The sequence below is a fragment of the Gastrolobium bilobum genome, unplaced genomic scaffold (genome assembly GCF_033153095.1).
Source record: "Gastrolobium bilobum isolate Gb01-03AN ecotype WA unplaced genomic scaffold, APGP_CSIRO_Gbil_v1 utg24763, whole genome shotgun sequence".
NCBI lineage: Eukaryota > Viridiplantae > Streptophyta > Magnoliopsida > Fabales > Fabaceae > Gastrolobium > Gastrolobium bilobum.
In genome coordinates this window covers 365,684-386,497 of record NW_026898295.1, presented here as the reverse complement: position 1 = coordinate 386,497, position 20,814 = coordinate 365,684, and the positions used below count along the sequence as shown (strand labels likewise).

The following is a 20,814-nucleotide window of genomic DNA, read 5'->3' as shown; positions in this document are numbered from 1 at the left end:
TTAGGGAAAAACATGAGAATTCAATTCTCATGTTGTGACTCTTCAATTTGTGTGTAAATTTTTTTTTTTTAATAAATATGGGACCCACCACTAGTTGAGTCACAACATGAGAATTGAATTCTCATGCAACATGAAAAAATTAAATTTCATTCTTTTAAAGGATATAACCTTATATTATTTTGAAAAAAAAAAAGATATAACCTTATATCATTTTAAAATCGATGATTTTAATCTTGCTTGTAAAACTTTTAACACTTACGGTTGAGTTGGTATTCTCTTACAAATAGAAGTGAAATAGTATAAAAAACTAATTTCAGTGTAAGGAAACACGTGACGCGGCTACAGTAATGTTACAACAATTATATTTCCACCCTTTTTAAAAAAATTATTTTATACGACATATATTAGGAAAGGGTCAGGATTATTTAACATTAATTATATTTTTTATTTTGAGCGTTAATTTAATTATATATAATGATTTTAATTTATTAACTATGTAAGTTGTTAGATGTAAATATATTAATAGTTAAATTTAGGTATAAAATTTCTTATTCTTATTTTCACACCATGAGAGAATAACCTGTCCTATTAAGAAATTAGCCCAAAGCAAAATGTAAAGAAAAAGTTACACTGTTAGTAGCATCCGCAATGGAAAGAAGAATGTGTTCAATAAGAGGAGTCGGTTGCTAGGAAATTAAGAGCTCTAGATAGCAAAACTAACAGATTCTCCATTCACTCCCAATGTAAACCCAGAAGAAAAAATTGCCATGTTGACCACACACCTTTACAAGGAGTTGAGTCATTAGGCCTCATTTTCGCCTCTCTTCTTAGATCCTTGCCCCTGCCATATACCATCACTTCCACCCAAAGATCCTGAGGCACACACACGAGTTAGCTTTGTGCTAGTCTGATACCAATTTGAAAAGCTTCACCCTACAATCTAGTTCATGAGGTAAGAGAGTTTAAAATCCATATAAACCTTACACCAAAATTTTATATTTATAATGTGAGACTCCAAATTTCATACTTTGGAATATTATCCTAACAGAAGGCCACCTGAAGATTTTTTATGCCAAGACCCCCGTAGCTTTGGAAAGGTACATAGTATTCCAAGGGACCAAATGGGGTGTTTCCTGTCATCTGTATCCCCCAGATGAATTGCCGCTGCAAATGCTTTATTTCTCGACATATGAAAACTTGGGAAACTAGAGAAAACTAATTTTGTCAATTAACTCTAGCTGCAAATAAAAGATGCTTCGCTTTCCAACCTTGAGGTCTATCACGGACTCTATCAATAGTATCAGCATAGAGCTATTTGGAGACTCAACCACGCCCCATGATAGGTCCTAGATAGTAGATACAGTCCCATCTTCTAGATAACGTCCCATCTTCGTAACCCGTTTAAAGCAACATCCTCCACATTTAATAACGCTGATTTTTTCTGTTCGAAAAACTCACTAAACAAGCTGAGACAGTCGAAGAACTCCTTCATCCGATCCAGAGACAGAAGCAGATCATCTATAAATAAAAAATGAAAATTTCTTGACCAATGCTTGCCTGCTCTAATAGAATTTCATCTACCTTGTTGAACTGCGTTAACTATAATGTGTGACAACTAAACTTTTTTCATATAAAAAACAAAAATTTTAAAAAAATTGGATCACCTTGTCTGATTCCTTTAGAGATAAAAAAAAAAAAAAGGATTCAATTTAAAACGAGAATACAGAATTGAGTTGATTCAATACCTTCAAGGTTTATCATCAGAAACGCGGAAGCGCATTGTACCATTGCGATGAAGAAGAGACACACCGTTTTGATTACATAGGGTGAAGTAGCGAGCGTGACAATTTCTCACGTTCAGTTCTCCTTCTCAAGCCTCATGATCTGCAGCAACGTACCACGAACGGTCGCAATTCCGCTCTACGGTTGATATTTCAGCTATGACTCAAGGGGATTAGGGGATCGTGTGGGCAACCGTTTCAGATGATGAACGTCTGCCTCTTTGGTGTGTTTATGATGTCTGTAACCCTTTTGAGGCACTAGAGAGAAAAGAAAGTTTATATACCCTGCCCGATCCAAAACTAACTCTAAGCTTCATGGGTTAAAATTAGACTTTGGGTTTACTCTCACTAAAGTTCTTGGGCTTAATGAAAAGAGCATACTAAACCCAACAATCTCTCACTTGCTCTTTTGGACACAAACTTGAGTTCATAAGCCCAAGACTATGTAGCCCATAAGCCATCATCATCTGATTATACAACTCATCCCTTGTCACAAGCTAGCCTGGGGATCTACCATTTGTCACTTATCAAGGCTCCTGATAATCTTTGAAAGATTATCTAATTCGGCGCTACTCCGCTAAAAGCCTGAACGTGAACTCCAAGATTAATGACCTTTATAACATGAATATGCATTGCCCCTTTACAGAATTTCTATAATTGATTGATGAATTTTCTGTTATGATAGTTTCTCTAATGGATTAATTGCACTGGCCAGTGTCTTTAATAGCCAAGTACTGAAACATATCAAGAAGACATTTCCTATAAACTCCTTGTTGTTTATCTCATAAATACTGATAACCAGATAATCTCAATCCCAAAATACCGAGTTATTGGCCACCAATTGATCGAACCTCACCCGTTGGTAAATCAAAGAATGAAGACTATTCAATTACTTATTTAAAATAAACTCAGGATTTAGAGCAATTACATAACTAAAGTTAACTGGAGACTTGATTCCTTATGACAGAAAAACAACTTTAATCAAATCTCTCTTTGATCCTTTCAATGTCAGTATTATTTTACATCAATATTTTACATTGATTCAGACAAAACCATTTCATAAAATATTGCAGCCTAAATAAAGTGTCCAATTTTATCAACAGTTGTGAACTTATTCATCAATTATGAGAACCAATGACCATGTCCTCCATGAACGTATCCATATGGTCATATACTCCACAATTGATCCGGACCTTAGTGTTTGTAAATAGTGTGCGAAATAAATGAAAAATGCCTCATTTATAACATACAGAAAAATAACAATGCCATAATGTCTTGCTCAAAAAGCACAAAATAACAAAATGAAAATTTAACTCCTAAAGCTATAGCAAATCTGGAATCCTCCTAAGACCCATAAATGTAACATGCCTCTCGAACATACGTTCAGGAAAACTCTTAGTAAAAGGGTCAGCAAGGTTCTCATCTGATGCTATCTTGGCAACCACTGTGTCTCCTCTTTCAATGATATCTTGGATCAAGTGGTATTTCCTCTCTATGTGCTTTTGCCTTTTGTGACACCTTGGTTCCTTGGACTGTGTTACTGCCCCACTGTTATCACAGTAAAGTACAATGGGACGACTAACACCAGGTAACACCTGAAGATCCGTTAGAAACTTCTTTAACCATGCGGCTTCTTTTGCTGCCTCAGAAGCAGCTACATACTCAGCCTCTGTTGTAGAGTCTGTCACACATGACTGTTTGACACTCCTCCAACAAATGGCCCCGCCATTAAGGGTAAACACATATCCCGAGGTTGACTTTCTTGAGTCAATATCTCCTTGGAAATCTGAGTCTGTGTAACCAACGGTTTCAAGACTCCCACTAGAATAGACCAACATATAATCTCTCGTTCTCCATAGGTACTTGAGTATATGTTTAACCGCTATCCAGTGTTCCTCTCCAGGATTAGATTGGTACCGGCTTACTACTCCCACTGCATAGCAGATATCTGGTCTGGTGCACAATATAGCATATATGAGACTACCTACCGCTGAAGCGTAAGGTATCATACTCATGCGTTCTTTCTGCTCAGGAGTCTTAGGAGACTGCTCCTTAGAGAGATGAATCCCATGCCTGAAAGGTAGAATTTTCCTCTTGGAATTCTCCATGCTGAACTTGGCAAGTATTTTTTCAATGTGGTTAGCCTAGGATAATGCCAATACCCTATTCTTACGGTCTCACAAGAGTTTAATACCAAGAATATAATTGGCTTCTCCCAAGTACTTCATATCAAAATGCTTGCTCAGCCAGGTCTTTATAGCTGACAATACCTCTGCAACATTTTTGATGAAGAGAATATCATCCACATAAAGTACTAGAAAAGATACTGCATTACCTTGGATCCTTTTATACACATACGGCTCATCAGGACTTTTCAAAAAAAACATAAGACTTAATAGCTTGATCAAATCTGATGTTCCATGCTCTGGATGCTTGCTTAAGTCCATAGATGGACCTTTGCAACTTGCATACCCTATTTTCTTGCCCTTTGGCTATGAACCCTCTTGGTTGCTCCATATAGATATCCTCTTCCAAATTTCCATTTAGAAAAGCGATTTTGACATCCATTTGCCAAATCTCATAATCAAGATTTGCTGCAAAATCTAAGAGAATTCGGATGAACTTGAGCATGGCAGCCGGCGAAAAGGTTTCTTCATAATCCACACCTTCTATTTGGGTGTACCCTTTCGCCACCAATCTAGCTTTGAAGGTTTGAACCTTTCCGTCCGATCCTTTCTTTCTCTTGTAGATCCATTTGCATCCAATGGGTCTTGCCCCTTTAGGTGCTTCTACAAGAGTCCAAACTGAGTTAGAATACATAGATACCATCTCACGATTCATAGCCTCAAGCCATTCTTGAGCATCAACATCTTCTAGTGCCTTGTCATAACTAGTGGGATCATCTTTCTCAATGACGACATCCTGACTCGATTCATCCAACAAGATATATCTTGCTGGTTTACGAATCAATCTCCCACTACGACTGTGCTGCACTTGTTTTTGAGCATCTACATGATGATCCAAGTCTGGTGGGTTAACAATTTCAGGAGGAGGACCCTCATTTATTTCTGGATTGACCATTTGATTTTGTTCTTCCAAGAGAGGTAACTCTACTTGTTGTTCATCATGCTGAATTTCTGGTTCTGTTTCTGGTTCCTGTGTATGTTCAACTTCAGGCATATTTTTCCCTCTTTGAACAAATACAGGAATAAAAGCTGGAACCCCTTGAGGTTGAGGCGAAACTTGATCCGAGTCTAGCTCATCAAGTATAACCGTACTCATCGGCTTGTGATTTGCCATATAGTCCTCCTCTAAGAAAGTCGCATGTGTACTCACTAAGACCTTCTTATCTTTCGGACTATAAAATAACCATCCTCTGGTTCCTTTAGGATAACCTATAAACATGCACACTTATGTACGAGAGTCCATCTTATTTGGCTTCTGTTGTAAGACATGTGTCGGAGCACCCCAAATCCGAATATGGTTCAAGCTGGGCTTACATCCTTTCCATAATTCTATTGGTGTCTTTAAAACAGATTTTGATGAAGCCAAGTTCAAAAGGTACATAGCAGTTTGTAAGGCATATCCCCAGAATGAATTAGGCAAAAGTGAATAACTGAGCATCGATCTTGCCATCTCTAAAAGGGTTCTATTTCTCCTTTCAGCGACTCCATTATGCTGGGTGTCCCAGGATAAGATAATTGTGAAACTATCCCCTCTTTGGTCAAGTAAGACCTGAACTTGCCAGATAAGCATTCACCCCCTCGGTCAGACCGAAGAGAAATATCGCTAGTAGATTCTAATAACTACTAATCATTTATTGTTTAACAATCCATTAGTTATCTTTACAAGGCTTACAATGGGCAAGATACTTGTAAAACTAACATTGTTATTAGGGCCTTTACTTCCATTGTCAGAGCCTCGATGGGAGAGTTAACAACTTTACCTAAGTTGAATGTATTTAACCATTGTTTACTTTCAAAATTATCTTTAGTGTCTAAGTGTTGCCGACGATGGGCCGTACAAAACTTTACTAAAATCTTGAAAATATTAAGGTTTAATCTAGTGAAATCCGATTATCCTTATCCGATGGGGCTTCAGCGATAACCATTCACTAATAAACCCACAATTGGAAATTAATATAACCATTAATCTAGATTTTGTTTCTAAAAACATAATAATCATAATTTTATTTTTCTAGAATATTTAAAATCTAAAACTACGCGCATAAACTATCATACTAGTCGGTAATGACATAATAGTAAATATGCACGTATGACATGTGATCATGCAACAATATGACACCTTCCTATCCTATATGACATGTTATCGCAAATATCATGTTAATCGCACATATAATTCATATCAATCAATAAAAGTATTAAATAATAAATTCTAATTTCTTTAATCCATGGCCTTCCTATTTTAAAAAAAATAAAAAAAATAAAAACTAATAAAATATTACAACTTTGGAATTCGACTTTCGCCTAGCCCATAGTATCTGTCTTAAGCCCCTTTAGGGTTTCCATTGGCCCAAAGACCCAATCCTTTGGCGAGAAATCCTAGGGCGCGAAAGAGGAACCCTAGCCGTCAGGTCTGCCGCACCGTCACCCGAAGTCAAATCAGGCCTAAAATTCAAGGGAAGGACCACCACAAAGAAACGAGTGCACCGCCGCCGGAACCACCCAAAAAGGTGGCCCTACGCTCCCACACACGCTCATTCCTTGTCGAAGAGTGGCGGCCAGGCTCCGGTGGCAGCGATCCACCCACCGTTGTGTTCTTCTTTCCGTCCTCTTTCCAACCATATATGGATCGTCCCATTCTGAGCTCGGGAAGTCCTCGAAAAGTCTCTGACAGTACTGACTGCGCATCTTCCTCGCGATTTCTTGATCTTGAACTTTACAAAATATTGGAAAAATACACAGAAATTTCGAAAAATAAATAAAAACAGCAAGGAGGAAACCTAATCATATGGGATTAGCCTCCTTGTTACAAATCGAGAAATACACGAGAGACCCTAACCATGGATTAAAGAGTTTTTACCGATTAAAATTTTAACTTTTATGAAAAAGAACTATAAAGAATCAACAACATGAATATAAATAACAGATACAGAATAAAGGTGCCATATTTTCAAAAATCACATAGAAAGAATAAATAAATCAAAACTGATCTTAATCCCCATCACAATCCGGCTCTGATACCACATGAAGGTTTATCATTAGAAACGTGGAAGCGCATCGTACTGTTGCGATGAAGAGATGAAGAAGAGAGACACTGTTTTGATTACCTGGGGTGAAGTAGCGAGCGTGACAATTTCTCACGTTCAGTTCTCCTTCTCAAGCCTTATGATCTGCAGCAACGCACCACGAACGGTCGCAATTTCGCTCTATAGTTGATCTTCCAGGCTATGACTCAAGGGGATCAGGGGGTCGTGTGGGCAACCGTTTAGATGATGAACGTCTGCCTCTTTGGTGTGTTTCTGTAACCCTTTTGAGGCACTAGAGAGAAAAGAGAGTTTATATACCCTAATTAATCCAAAACTAACCCTAAGCTTCATGGGTTTAAATTAGACTTTAGACTCACTCTCACTAAAGCTATTGGACTTAAGTGAAAAGAGCATACTAAACCCAGCATACCTGCCATGATCACCCTTATGATTCGTTGTGGCATATCTGCTTCATTCAGGCTTACTATAACTTGTCCAATGGTGCGTTGAGAATAGTTAGTTACCCATTACAAGACATCGTAAACTTTTAAATTTGTAATCTGGCCTTTAGTGATATTTTCTTAATTTATAAATATTTTCAATTTATTTTTTTAATAAGGACAAACTTGTGACTACTGTAAATACTATATTTCTGGAGAGTCTAGCTAAATCAATTTAGAAAGTTTGTTATACAAAATTGTTAACTAGTGACATCTAACTAGATAAAACTCAAATGTTTCTATTTAATTTAGATTATTTGTCGTCTTGTAATTCTAATTTTAATAATTAATATTTCATATATTGACAATCACTACTTGTACATTAAATGCAGAACAATTTTTTATAGCCGCTTATGGATAACTTGAAGTGCTTTAATGCAAATTTTTCATTTTCTATATTTTCTATCAGGAGATAAAGTTATTTATATTAAGAAAGGGAAAAGATGTTTCTCTCATAAAAATTATCTTCGTCAATTTCAAAATAACATTGTTTTAAAATTGGGGAAGGATATTGTAACAACCAAGTTGTGTTATTACCATGTTACTACCAATCAATCTTAATATAAAGCTAGGTACACAAACAGAAATGCCTACACATAGGACATTCCCAATTAATTTTCCATTCACCAATTACAGGCCAATTATCAAGCATAAATACGTGGTTCAAAGTACTTACCACAATCCCCTTTGGTCCGGGACCAAGGGCAACCCACCGAGCTCAGGGTTCAAATCCGCGTAAGGCAACATACATTGATCATATACGGATCATTAGAACACGGTAAACCACCAAATTCACAAAACGTCGATTTTTCCTCCCCCCACCAAGTGAGTTTCAGCCAAATTTGTGTAAAATACAAATTATTTTTCTCTATTTTCTTTTCATTTTTCTTAACCGTCTCAAGGCTACCCCAATGTCATTTTAGGTGCCAATTTGCATACTACATCATCATAACATCATTTTGTCAATTAATTCGCTCTAGGTTCAAATGCACCCCATGCACCATCCAATTATTTTTCCTTAACTTTCAATGCATTCACTCAACATACAACTCATTCAAATACCTTTTAATCACACAACACATTAACCAAATAATTTTACAACACCAATTTCCGTATTTTCCTACATATGGTCGAATTCTCCCTTGGCCTATACCAAGAATTTTTCAATTCAATTCAACTACTCCACACCTCATACAATCCTACCATCAACTCATACAACCATACAACAACTCAATTACACAATCCTAAAACAATTCAAAATCACAAAGTGTTGGATTTCTCATCAAAATTTTCTAAGTTATGAGCATATTTCCAGTCATGATAGGCAGCGTGTGCTTAACACATGACCATTTTAGTAGACCTACAAATTACTCGCAAAATAAAAGAATTCTCTTAAGAAATTTTCTTACTAATTTGTCTTGATTTTAAACTCCAAAAATAATCAATTTGATTATTCTAGATTTTACCAAAATCATAACAATTAATTAATTTTCGAAATTAATATAACCATTAATCTAGATTTTGTTTCTAAAATCATAATAATCATAATTTTATTTTACCGAAATATTTAAAATCAAAAACTATGCGCATAAACTATCATACTAGTCGGTAATGACATAGTAGTAAATATGCATGTATGACATGTGATTATGCAACAATATGGCACCTTCCTATCCTATATGACATGTTATCGCAAATATCATGTTAATCACACATATAATTCATACCAAACAATAAAGTATTAAATAATAAATTCTAATTACTTTAATCCATGGCTTCTTATTTTAAAGAAACTAAAAAAATAAAATAAAAAATATTACTTTGGAATTCGACTTTCGCCTAGCCCATAGTATATGTCTCAAGCCCCTTTAGGGTTTCCATGGGCCCAAAAGCCCAAAGACCCAATCCTTTGGTGAGAAACCCTAGGACACGAAAGAGGAACCCTAGCCGTCAGGTCTGCCGCACCGTCACCCGAAGTCAACGCAGGCATAAAATCCAGGGGAAGGACCGCCACAAAGAAACGAGTGCACCACCGCCAGAACCACCCAAAAAGGTGGCACCACACTCCCACACGCGCTCATTCCTTGCAGAAGAGCGGCGGCCAGGCTCCGGTGGCGGCGATCCACCCACCGTTGTGTTCGTCTTTCCGTCCTCTTTCAAACCATATATGGATCACCCCATTATGAGCTCGGGAAGTCCTCAAAAAGTCTCTGACAGTGCTGACTGCGCATCTTCCTCGCGATTTCTCGATCTTGAACTTTTACAAAATATTGGAAAAATACACAGAAATTTTGAAAAATAAATAAAATACAGCAAGGAGGAAACCTAATCATATGGGATTAGCCTCCTTGTTACAAATCGAGAAATACACGAGAGACCCTAACCTTGGATTAAAGCATTTTTACCGATTAAAATTTAAACTTTTGTGAAAAAGAACTATAAAGAATCAACAACATGAAAATAAATAACAGATACAGAATAAAGGTGCCATATTTTCAAAAATCACATAGAAAGAATAAATAAATCAAAACTGATCTTAATCCCCATCACAATCTGGATTTGATACCACATGAAGGTTTATCATCAGAAACGCGGAAGCGCATCGTACCGTTGCAATGAAGAAGAGAGACACTGTTTTGATTACCTGGGGTGAAGTAGCGAGCGTGACAATTTTTCACGTTCAGTTCTCCTTCTCAAGCCTTACGATCTGCAACAACACACCACGAATGGTCGCAATTTCACTCTACGGTTGATCTTCCAGGCTATGACTCAAGGGGATCAAGAGGTCGTGTGGGCAACCATTCAGATGATGAACGCCTGCCTCTTTGGTGTGTTTCTGATGCCTGTAACCCTTTTGAGGCACTAGAGAGAAAAGAGAGTTTATATACCCTGTCCAATCCAAAACTAACCCTAAGCTTCATGAGTTAAAATTAGAATTTGGGTTCATTCTCACTATAGCTATTGGGCTTACGTGAAAAGAGCATACTAAACCCAACATACCTGCCATGATCACCCTTATGATTCGTTGTGGCATATCTGCTTCATTCAGGCTTACTATAACTTGTCCAATGGTGCGTTGAGAATAGTTAGTTACCCATTACAAGACATCGTAAAAATATGACCTTTAGTGCTCTTTTCTTAATCTATAAATATTTACAATTTATTTTTTTAATTACGACAAACTTGTGACTACTGTAAATACTATATTTCTGGAGAGTCTAGCTAAATCAATTTGGAAAGTTTGTTATACAAAATTGTTAACTAGTGACATCTAACTAGATAAAACTCAGATGTTTCTATTTAATTTATATTCTTTGTCGTCTTGTAATTCTAATTTCAATAAGTAATATTTAATATATTTACAGTTATAATTCTTTGACAATCACAACTTGTACATTAAATGCAGAACAATTTTTTATAGCCGCTTATGGATAACTTGAAGTGCTTTAATACAAAATTTTCACTTTCTATATTTTCTATCAGGAGATAAAGTTATCTTACTATAGAGAAAGGGAAAATATGTTTCTCTGATAAAAATTATCTTTATCAATTTCAAAATAACATTATTTTAAAATTGAGGAAGGATATTGTAACAACTAAGTTGTGTTACTACCAATCAATCTCACCGTTATATTGATTTTGTTGATCCAACGGTTATATTTATTTCCATCTTTGTATGGTTATGATTCCCCATATTTAAAGTAAAAGCATTAAATATAGGAAATCATAACCATAAAAAATGGAAATAAATATAAAGTATTAAATTTGAGAAATCATGACCATACAAAGATGGAAATAAATATAACTGTTGGATCAACATAATCGATCTAACGGTGAGATTGATTGGTAGTAACATGGTAGTAACACAACTTGTTTGTTACAATATCCTTCCCCTTTAAGATTTAGGGAAAAAAAATATAAATATTTTAATAATTTTTTTGAATATTTTTATTTTTTTTGGATAAACTATAAATATTCTCTACCGGAAGTAATTCTGTTCGAATCGGAAACATTGGCATCTCGGTGGAGCTAATTCTCTCTCGAGAGATTTTTTGTATTCACAAGAATTTGAATCAAAGATCGTGCTTAAGCAGAATTAAGCATGTGAGTCAACCTTTGGTAGAAATTTTATTTCTCTTTTATATTATGTATATTATTAAAAAGGTTTGATATTTTTATTTTTTTTGGTAAACAGAAGGCCTAAGCCAAAAGAACAACAAAGACAACCAAAACCAAAACTAAATCCTACACCTCACTTCCCTGACACCAGTAAAGTCACCACGGAGAAGATGAAGAATGCCAGGAGGAGGATCCCTCCAAAACTGATAAGTAATGGAATCATCTGAATCCAGAATAAAATTCGCCAACCAATCAGCACAGACATTTCCTTCTCTATAAGTATGCATCAAAGTAACTGACCAACTCCTATTGATCCATGTCCGTATACGAGCAATCAGATGACACTCACGGACTACTACACCAGACTTGGTGAGCACAGTGATCACACTAGATGAATCACTCTCAATGATTATATTATGAAATCCTTCGTTCCAAGCTAGCTCCAAACCACGAAGATCACCCCAGAGCTCAGCCTTAAAAGAAGAGCAAACCCCCAATTTGTAAGCAAAACCCCCCAGCCATCTCCCTTGAGAATTACGAATCAAACCCCCACAAGCAGCTAGGCCAGGATTACCTCTAGCTGCACCATCTATGTTAATTTTTACTGACCCATCTGTTGGATATTGCCAAGTAATGTCCATCTTCATTGAAAACTTTACTGGAAGCCTCTCCTGAGCACTAGCTAAAGCATTGTTAATGTCCCTCACAGAGCTGCAAATAGTCCCTTTCCTCACATTTAAGCAAGGAAAAGCCGAGTCATGCACCAATTCATTACGCCACTTCCAATTTTTCCAACAAATAAACAAAAACCAATTCCTCCAACCATTCATAATCCCATGCTTATCCATGTCCATATTAACCGATAACCAATGATCAACATCACCAAAGAAGAAGTTTGCAAACTTGTCCGAAGGCACAAAATGAGACCAAACGGACTTAGCCTCATGATAGTCCCGAATCGCATGTAACAAGGTTTCACTCTCCTCCCTACAAATAGGACATGATTCAGTGCCAGTCTCCCAAAGAGCAATCCTACTTCGAGTGAGGAGCTTTTTGTAGCAAACCTTCCACATAAACAACTTGATTCTTTTAGGACCATTCCAATCCCACACCCACTGCCATCTACCATCAGCCAAACCCGAGATTAACTCTTGGCCAACAAGAGTCTTATAGATTTCCCTTATTGTTATGGTGTTCTCACCATCAAGATCCCAATACTTGCTGTCAGGACCATCATTTACACCTGGAGTTAATGTCCAACGAAAAATATCAATGACATCTCTCGGGAACCAAAGGCCTAAAGAATCATAATTCCAATCTCCATTAGAGTTAACCATATCAGCAACACACATGACATCATTAACATCCAAATTCGGAGATGTGACTAGCTCACGAAGAGGCTGCGCCAAAGTGAGACAATTATCATGCCAAAAGGAAACAGTCCTACCATCACCAACCTCCCATCTAAGCCTCCCCTCCATCATCCTCCAAATACGGCACATATTCCTCCACAAGGAAGAGTCACCATTACAAGCCATAAAACCCGCAGCTCTCGAACTCCTTGATTCATATTTAGATTTCAGAACCTGAACCCAAAGATGATCTGGTTTGTTTGAGAAGCTCCAAACTCTCTTAGCAAGCATGGCATCATTCATAAATTCCAGTCGTTTCAAGCCGAGACCCCCAACCTCCTTAGGACTCGTAATGGTACTCCAATTAATAAGATGATTAGCTCTCCTTCCTTCCTTATCACCCCAAATAAAACTTCTCTGCAGCTTCTTAATCTCATTACAAACAGACAATGGAATCTTACAACTTTGCATTTGGAAATAAGGCATGGAAGCCACAACCGACTGAGACAATGTGATGCGGCCTGCCTGCGAAAGAGATTGTTGATTCCAAGCATTCATCTTATCTCTTACCTTCTCTATGATCCCTGCATACAACTCCTTAGACGCTCTCCCATGCTGCATCATGGATCCTAAGTATCTGCCCATGTTCCTCACGTGCTTGAAGCCACTTTTTTGCGTGATTCTAGATATTACATCTTCACTAGCATTCCTGAAAAAGTAAACACTTGTTTTATCAACACTAAGACGCTGCCCAGATACTTCCTCAAATAAATGCAGGCAATGCAATAACACATCAATTTGTTCTTCCGTAGCCTCCATAAAAAGCATTAAATCATCGACAAAAGCAATATGGGAAAGACGAGGACCCCCATTACCAACCCGAATCGGATTCCACAGACCACCCAGCACGACAGTATTAATAATATGAGTTAACTTTTCTAGTGCAATAACAAAAAGATATGGTGATAGAGGATCACCTTGCCGAATACCACGTGAAGGCCTAAAATCCTCAGTTTTACCACCATTCCAGAGGACACTGATCTTGGAGGTTTGAACACACTGCATGATAAAGTTAATGAACGACATGGGAAACTGAATCTCCTCCAAAGTTCTACGTAAAAAATTCCAGGAAACCCAATCATAAGCTTTGACTAAGTCTATCTTCACTGCCATAAAAGCTTTCCTACCTTTCATTTTATGCATTGAGTGAATAAGCTCCTGGACAATCACAATGTTATCTTGAATTTGTCTTCCCGGAACAAAGCTAACCTGAGATGAAGAGATCAATTTATCCATAACTGGCTTCAACCGATGAACAATCACCCTTGACAGAATCTTATATAAAACAGGGCAAGGGGAAATAGGCCTGAACTGAGAGATGCAGTCTGGCCTCTTAACTTTCGGAATCAAAACGAGAAGGGTATTATTAAACTCCTCCACTCGATCCGGATTTGACCACATATCAATAACAACATTATAAACCTGATCCTTCACAAGATTCCATTGTTTTTGGAAGAAAATTGCAGGGAAGCCATCTAGACCCGGCGCCTTAAACGTATTCATGCCATTCAATAACTTAGTGACCTCAGCCATACTAGGAACTTTGATCAAATCATCCTTTAGAGCGTTAGACAGTGACGTCCAGTGGTTGGCAGACGCGAGCCATCTTCACTCTTCGATATCTTCTGTAAACAAAGTTTTATAAAAACTGCAGACATGATCCTTTAACTCATTCATTTTTTCAATCCATTGGTTGGTCTCACTACGTAACCTTGAAATTTTGTTACTGCTTCTTCTAATAACCGTCCGCAAGTGATAAAACTTCATATTTTTATCTCCATCCATAATCCAATTATGTCTGGATTTTTGAAACTACAACAATTCTTCCTCCTCCAGCACATGATCAAGACTAATTTGACAACTGATTTCCAGTTCATGAAGATTCGGACTATCCGCAACAGACCTCTTTAATTGGACAGAGGCAATATCATTAACCAAATTGTTCTTCCTTCTACCTATGTTTCCATACACCTCCTTATTCCACTTTTTAAGAATTGGAACAAATCTATTGAGCATCTGATTAAAATCAACGTTCTTATTCCACTTATCCTGCATCAGATCGTTGAAGTTGGGATGGTCTAACCAAGAAGCAATAAACCGAAACGGTCTATCTTGCCAAAGATTGGGACGATTGGAGAATTTCACAAGAAGGGGACTATGATCGGGCTGATGCCTTGGAAGAATTCGGACTTCAGCATCTTCAAAGCAGATTCTCCAGTTCACATTAACAACTGCTCTATCTAACTTTTTATAAACTCTTTGCAAGTGGTTCCACTTTGGGCCTTGCCAAGTAAATTCAGAGCCAGAGCTGATAAGATCATCCACATGACAATCATTTAAGAAACCTGCAAACCTATCACATTTATTCGAATCAGGTTGAGAACCTCCCTTCTTCTCCCCCATGCATTTTATGTCATTAAAGTCACCAGCTAAAATCCAAGGAAGGTTAACGTTGAGACTCAATTGCTTAACGTCATCCCACATAACTTGCCTTTCGTCTTCTCTAGGACTGCCATAAACAGCCGTGCAAAGAAAACTAGGACCATCATCAATCTTCACAGTCATATGAATAAACTGATTCGACTGAGACAAAAGCTGCACTCTTGCCTTTTTATCGTTACTCAACACCCAAATACCACCCGAAAAACCATTAGCCTCCTCAAAGACAGCAGAACTAAACTGAAGTTTCTTCATTAGCCTTCTATTGTTTACACTACCAGTATGAGTTTCTAATAAAACCACCATACAGATATCATGTTTATCTACTAACATCCTTAGAATTCGACCGAGTGAAGGTTTGGCCGCACTTCTACAATTCCAAAAAAGTAAAGACATTAAATACCTTTATTGGAAGATCCAGGCTGAGATTGCACCTGAGACAACCGACCAGTTAAATTCCTTCCTACTCCACGTTGGGAGACTATGGCTCTCGGCTTGGCATTGCTCTCTTTGTGCCCCCTATTTTTTGTATCAGGAGGTTTCAAATGTTGCACTCTACCCCTACCATCTGAAGCCTGATTAACGTGTTGTACATGCATATCTGACGCAGTACCTGTCAAACTTATTTTTGTATTTTCCACCATCAACTGCCCTAAACTAGCATCTTCCCTAGTTCCATCAAAAGTTGGATTTAAACGCACATGCACTGCGTTTTGAATCCTTTTGAAAATTTCCTTTTGATCAATCAAACTTATCTCTTCTTCCTTGTCTTGACTCATAATATCGTCCCAAACAAGATTGAAAGCATTTTGAGTTCCCACAAGCCTAACTCTATCATTGGATCCTTGCCTTTTCTGTCTGCTTGAAGTCCGAGTCTTCTTCTCATCCACCAAAATAATTGCTTTCTCTAAACCTTCAACGCGTTGAACATTAGCAGCTTCATTGTTTTCTTTTGTTTCATGTTTATCCTCCTTCGATATTTGTTCAAAGTTAGTATTGCTTCCTATCGCCTCCTTTCCTCCTCCACCTTCCCTTTTACCAGAAACAACTCTTCCTTTTTTTCCTTCTCTAGTTACCACCATCCAAGGCCCGAAGCCTTCTTGCCTGTCCTCCTCAACCCCAGCTGTCCCCTTATCCATATGACCATCTACATCAATAGCCATTCCTCGTTCGCCTTCAGCCACACCATTCGACCCCAAGTTGCTGTTACATGATTCAGCTCTATGGCCATACTTGCCACAAGAGTAACAAATGAGATGAAGACCTTCGTATTCCACCTGCTTATATCTTCCTTCAATCAAATATTCCGCTTTTAGAGGTTTGGTTAAATCAACCTCCACACAAATTCTGGCGAACTTACCCCTAGCAAGATTTGTTGTAGCAGTATCCAAGCGAATAAACTTGCCTATCCAATCTCCAACACTTTTTTATCAGAGGGGTGTTCACGTACTCAATAGGAAACCCTGGCAGCCTCACCCACGCAGTGATCTTATTAATAGGAGATTGGAAAGCATTGAAATCTGGTTCCCAAGATCGTATTGCCAAATAATGATCGAAAAAAATCCAAGGACCTCCTGATAAAACATGCTCCATATCTGACTTCTTTTCAAACCGAACAAGAAAGAAATCGTTCTCAATGTCTGTTACGAAGATTTTGCCATCTCTTGACCACATGTTATCCAGTCTCTTCCTCAAAAAATTGATCGAAAGCTTCTTCCCAAGCAACTTAATAATCAGCGACTGCTGCCATGGCTTCCACGCCTTTTGCTTGAAAAGAGCAGAGAGTTTGAAATTCGTTTTTCCATCCTCCCTCACTTCTAACGTAACTTCTGACGGCTCCTCCATCTTCTCATGGTCATTTTCTTTCTCCTGAACGTGCGCATCATGCTCAATCCCATCCAGGAGCATCTTGTTCCTCTCTTCCAAATCTTTTTCTTCATCCAGATCCCATTCCCCATTATGCCTCATGAGGATTTCTTTGAAGCTCGTCTGCCCATCCATCCATGCATGCCTCTTCCCTTTGGACAGGTGTTTGCTCGCTTGAAAAATGACCTTCTCCCTTGTATTTCTTTTTACTCCTATGCAGATTATCTGATTCATCCGGTGCCAGATCCAGTTCGCGAACGTTGGGTGGCTGCATGGCGGCGAGGGATCCAAGAAACCCTAGCAGAGCAAACCCTTGAGGAAGAAAATGAATACTTTTTTTAATTTAATTTTTTTTTAAAAATATTAATTTTAATATAAATAATCAATCTTTAAAAGAATAAATATTTTTTCTTATTAATTTTTTTTTTTTTCAAAAACCAAAAGCACTAACAAATTTTTGGTACTACTACTGCACTGCACTGTATATTCTTTCTATAAAAGGTAAAGTACAAAGCTTTGGATGAAAATATACAAGAAGATTTGGATGTAAGTGGAACTCAAATTTTCTAATTTAGTAAACTGATGTAGGTTTCCAAAGAAATTTTCCATAAGCACTGCACTGTATATTTTTTTTGGATATTATCATAAACTGAATGCAAAAATCAAATTTTTGAAAATTGAGATTTCCGAATAAATAAAAAAATTTACTGTACCAAACGCCTCCTAAGAAATAGCGAATAAACCCTAAAATAAATTACCGGATGTCCGTGTCTATCAAAGAGCATGAATGCATAGATCGAGAGTGAGGAGGGGAAAGTAATGATATAATTGAGAAACTGCGAAGACAGACAGGACAAGGGATCATCGTATCACGTGCTTCTCGTAGTGACTTTCAATTCCAAGCCACTCCCCTTACTATACGCTTCGGTATCCGCGCTTCTCTCTCTTTTACGTCTTTTCCCCTCTCTATTTCTTCTACTTTATTCCTTCTATTCTATCCCATATCTCAAATTTAAAAAGCAACAAATAATAATAATAATAAAATAAATTTAAGAATAAATATCTTTTTTGCTCTTAAGTAAATTTTACAATATCTGTTTTAGTCCATAGATAATAAAAAGACTATTCGTGATTTTTAAAAAATTTAAAATGGACTTATTTAGTTGAAATTGTGATCCTTCATAAATTCAAAAAGATTCACAATAATCCCTCAAAAGGACTAAAACATATCCATTTTAAATTTTTTAGAAACTACAAATAATTTTTTATTTGCTAAGAATTCAAACAGATATCACAAAATTTGCTAAGGACCGAAAAAGATATTTACTCTAAATTTAAAATTTAAAGTAAGTTTATTTTGTGTTGTGTTGTTCTCAGTAACAAATGCTAAGCTAAGCTAAGATACAAACGCAAGGGGAGGCAGATTCAAAAAAAACAGTACGCAGTGAGTCAGAAGAGGTTCTCTCTCTGAATCATAAATGAGAAGGCAGCGATAACAATGGACTTGAAAGAGTGATTATATTATTTGATCATAATCATTTATTGATGATGAAATAAAATAGAGAAGAGTGTATGATGTTTAAATGAGTGATTATGATCAAATAACATGATCATTTTTCTTCCACGTAATAGGATCCAAATCCGATAACTATATCCCTCGTGAAATAATGATAAATCAGTTAGTGCATAAGAGTTACATAAATGAAGATGTAATTATGTATTAGATTTTCTCCCGCATCATTTTTGATAGAAGATTAAAACATTAATGTTAAATCTGTTCCAAACACCGAATTAGCGGATAACAATTTGGATTACGTGGGATAATCTCAAAAAAAAAAAAAATACATCCACTACCGTACAGCTGGCTGTGACCGTGACCTTGAAATCCAAGTCAACCACCTCGACACTAATCCTTCCTCTCTTTCCATGTGCCTTTGTTGTTGTCGTTGTTCCCACTCTCTGTGGTTGTTGTTAATGTTATTGCTCAAGAACCTGCTCAATCCCGTGATTTCAGACACGCTTCTCGAATTTATTATACCCCTCCCCTTCCAACTGTCCTCATCCAACTCAATCTCATCATCATTACTACCCCGGACGTTGTTCACCACTCTTCTCGCGCCGCGCGTGTTCCACCGCATCATCTCCGACGTCAGATACAGTAAGTCCGACGCTTGCACATCGCTCCACCGTTGATGATGGTGGACCCCACCGTTCCTGTGTGGGGTGGACGACACAATAATCCGGTGCTCCAACCTCCGTTCCACGCTCGTCCTGTCCCTCTCTTGTGCCAACAACATCCCGTCTTTTCTGGGACGGATAAAACAACCAACGCTCTCGTTCTTCTTTGTCGACGTGGCACTGTCCAATGACCTCCTAAACGACGACGACGTCGTTCTCTTGCTCTGACGTTCCGATTCACTTTCTCCCACCGACGAATGCCTCCGCCGATACTCTACAATCTCGTGATTCGAGTTTCTCCCTCTTTCAATGTCCAAATATTGTTGTTGGTTGTTACGCCTTAAAATCTTCGAATTCGCAGGATCCTGTACTAGAAGAATGTCTTCTGGATCCACACGGTAACGACATAGAGGGCAAGTGGAATGTGCATCAAGCCATGTATCAACACATTCGACGTGGAATGCGTGCTTGCATTTTGGTAACAACCGAAGAACCTCTGCAGCTTCGAATTTTGTGAGACAAACAGCGCAATCGAGACCGTCTTTTTGGCCTCTCAGTGCTCCGAATCTGAAGATGGGTAAAGATTCAACTATTGACCGGTCAATGCCGGAGTTTTTCCTTCCGGTCAAAGGTGGCACCGCTCGTGAAGTTGTAATGTTACCTCCTCCTCCGGTGTCGATATTCCCGGCGCCGTTGCAGTGTTTGATGTAGAGGAGGAGGAGGAAGGTGAGAGAAAACATGGTTGTCAAAACGGCCACCACAACGGCCATTCCTGGTTTGAACGCGGAGGAGGTTTTTTCTGTGCCATCAGGATTGGGATTTGGGGTTGGCGTTTCTCTGGTGTCGTTGGCCTCTGCGTATATAACAATTAGAATGAGGAGGAAGAAGAAGAAGAAGAATCTGAAGTTGAATGGTTTGAACTTGAAGAAAGAAGCTACAACACCACCCATGTGCGAGTAAGAGCTATGGTAGTGGTGTTTTTGTGTTAGCATTAAGATAGACACTGCTGGCTACTGGTTACTGCTTAGTGGTTAGTTGAGTTGAAATCATGTGAGGACAGTGAGTGCTAGAACTCGGTGGCTATTTTTTTGGGAGAGAGATTCTATGGTAGGGATTCAGGGGGAAAAGATACAATAAGACAAAGACAAATACATATAACTTCTCAACTTTTATTTAATTAATGCATCACCTACAATATAATAATATCATTAATGCTATATCTTTCTTTCTTTTTTAAAGTAATAATATTTATCGTTTAGAACAATATAAAATTATTCATGTAAATATATCCCTTTATGAGTTCAGTTACG

The 20,814-nt window shown here is 37.7% G+C and overlaps 2 protein-coding genes across 2 annotated transcripts; both read right to left on the bottom strand.

Moving 5' to 3' along the window:
* Positions 1-14,833: 14,833 nt before the first annotated feature.
* Positions 14,834-17,461, bottom strand: LOC133314599 (uncharacterized). Its single transcript, XM_061516095.1, has 3 exons — positions 17,032-17,461; positions 15,864-16,865; positions 14,834-15,750 (listed from the first exon to the last, which is right to left on the bottom strand). Exons 1-3 carry the CDS (start codon positions 17,459-17,461, stop codon positions 14,834-14,836), a joined length of 2,349 nt encoding a protein of 782 aa, XP_061372079.1.
* A 1,715-nt stretch (positions 17,462-19,176) lies between these two features.
* Positions 19,177-20,454, bottom strand: LOC133314598 (RING-H2 finger protein ATL43-like). The gene is made up of 2 exons (XM_061516094.1): positions 19,423-20,454; positions 19,177-19,392 (listed from the first exon to the last, which is right to left on the bottom strand). Exons 1-2 carry the CDS (start codon positions 20,452-20,454, stop codon positions 19,177-19,179), a joined length of 1,248 nt encoding a protein of 415 aa, XP_061372078.1.
* Between the last annotated feature and the right edge of the window lie 360 nt (positions 20,455-20,814).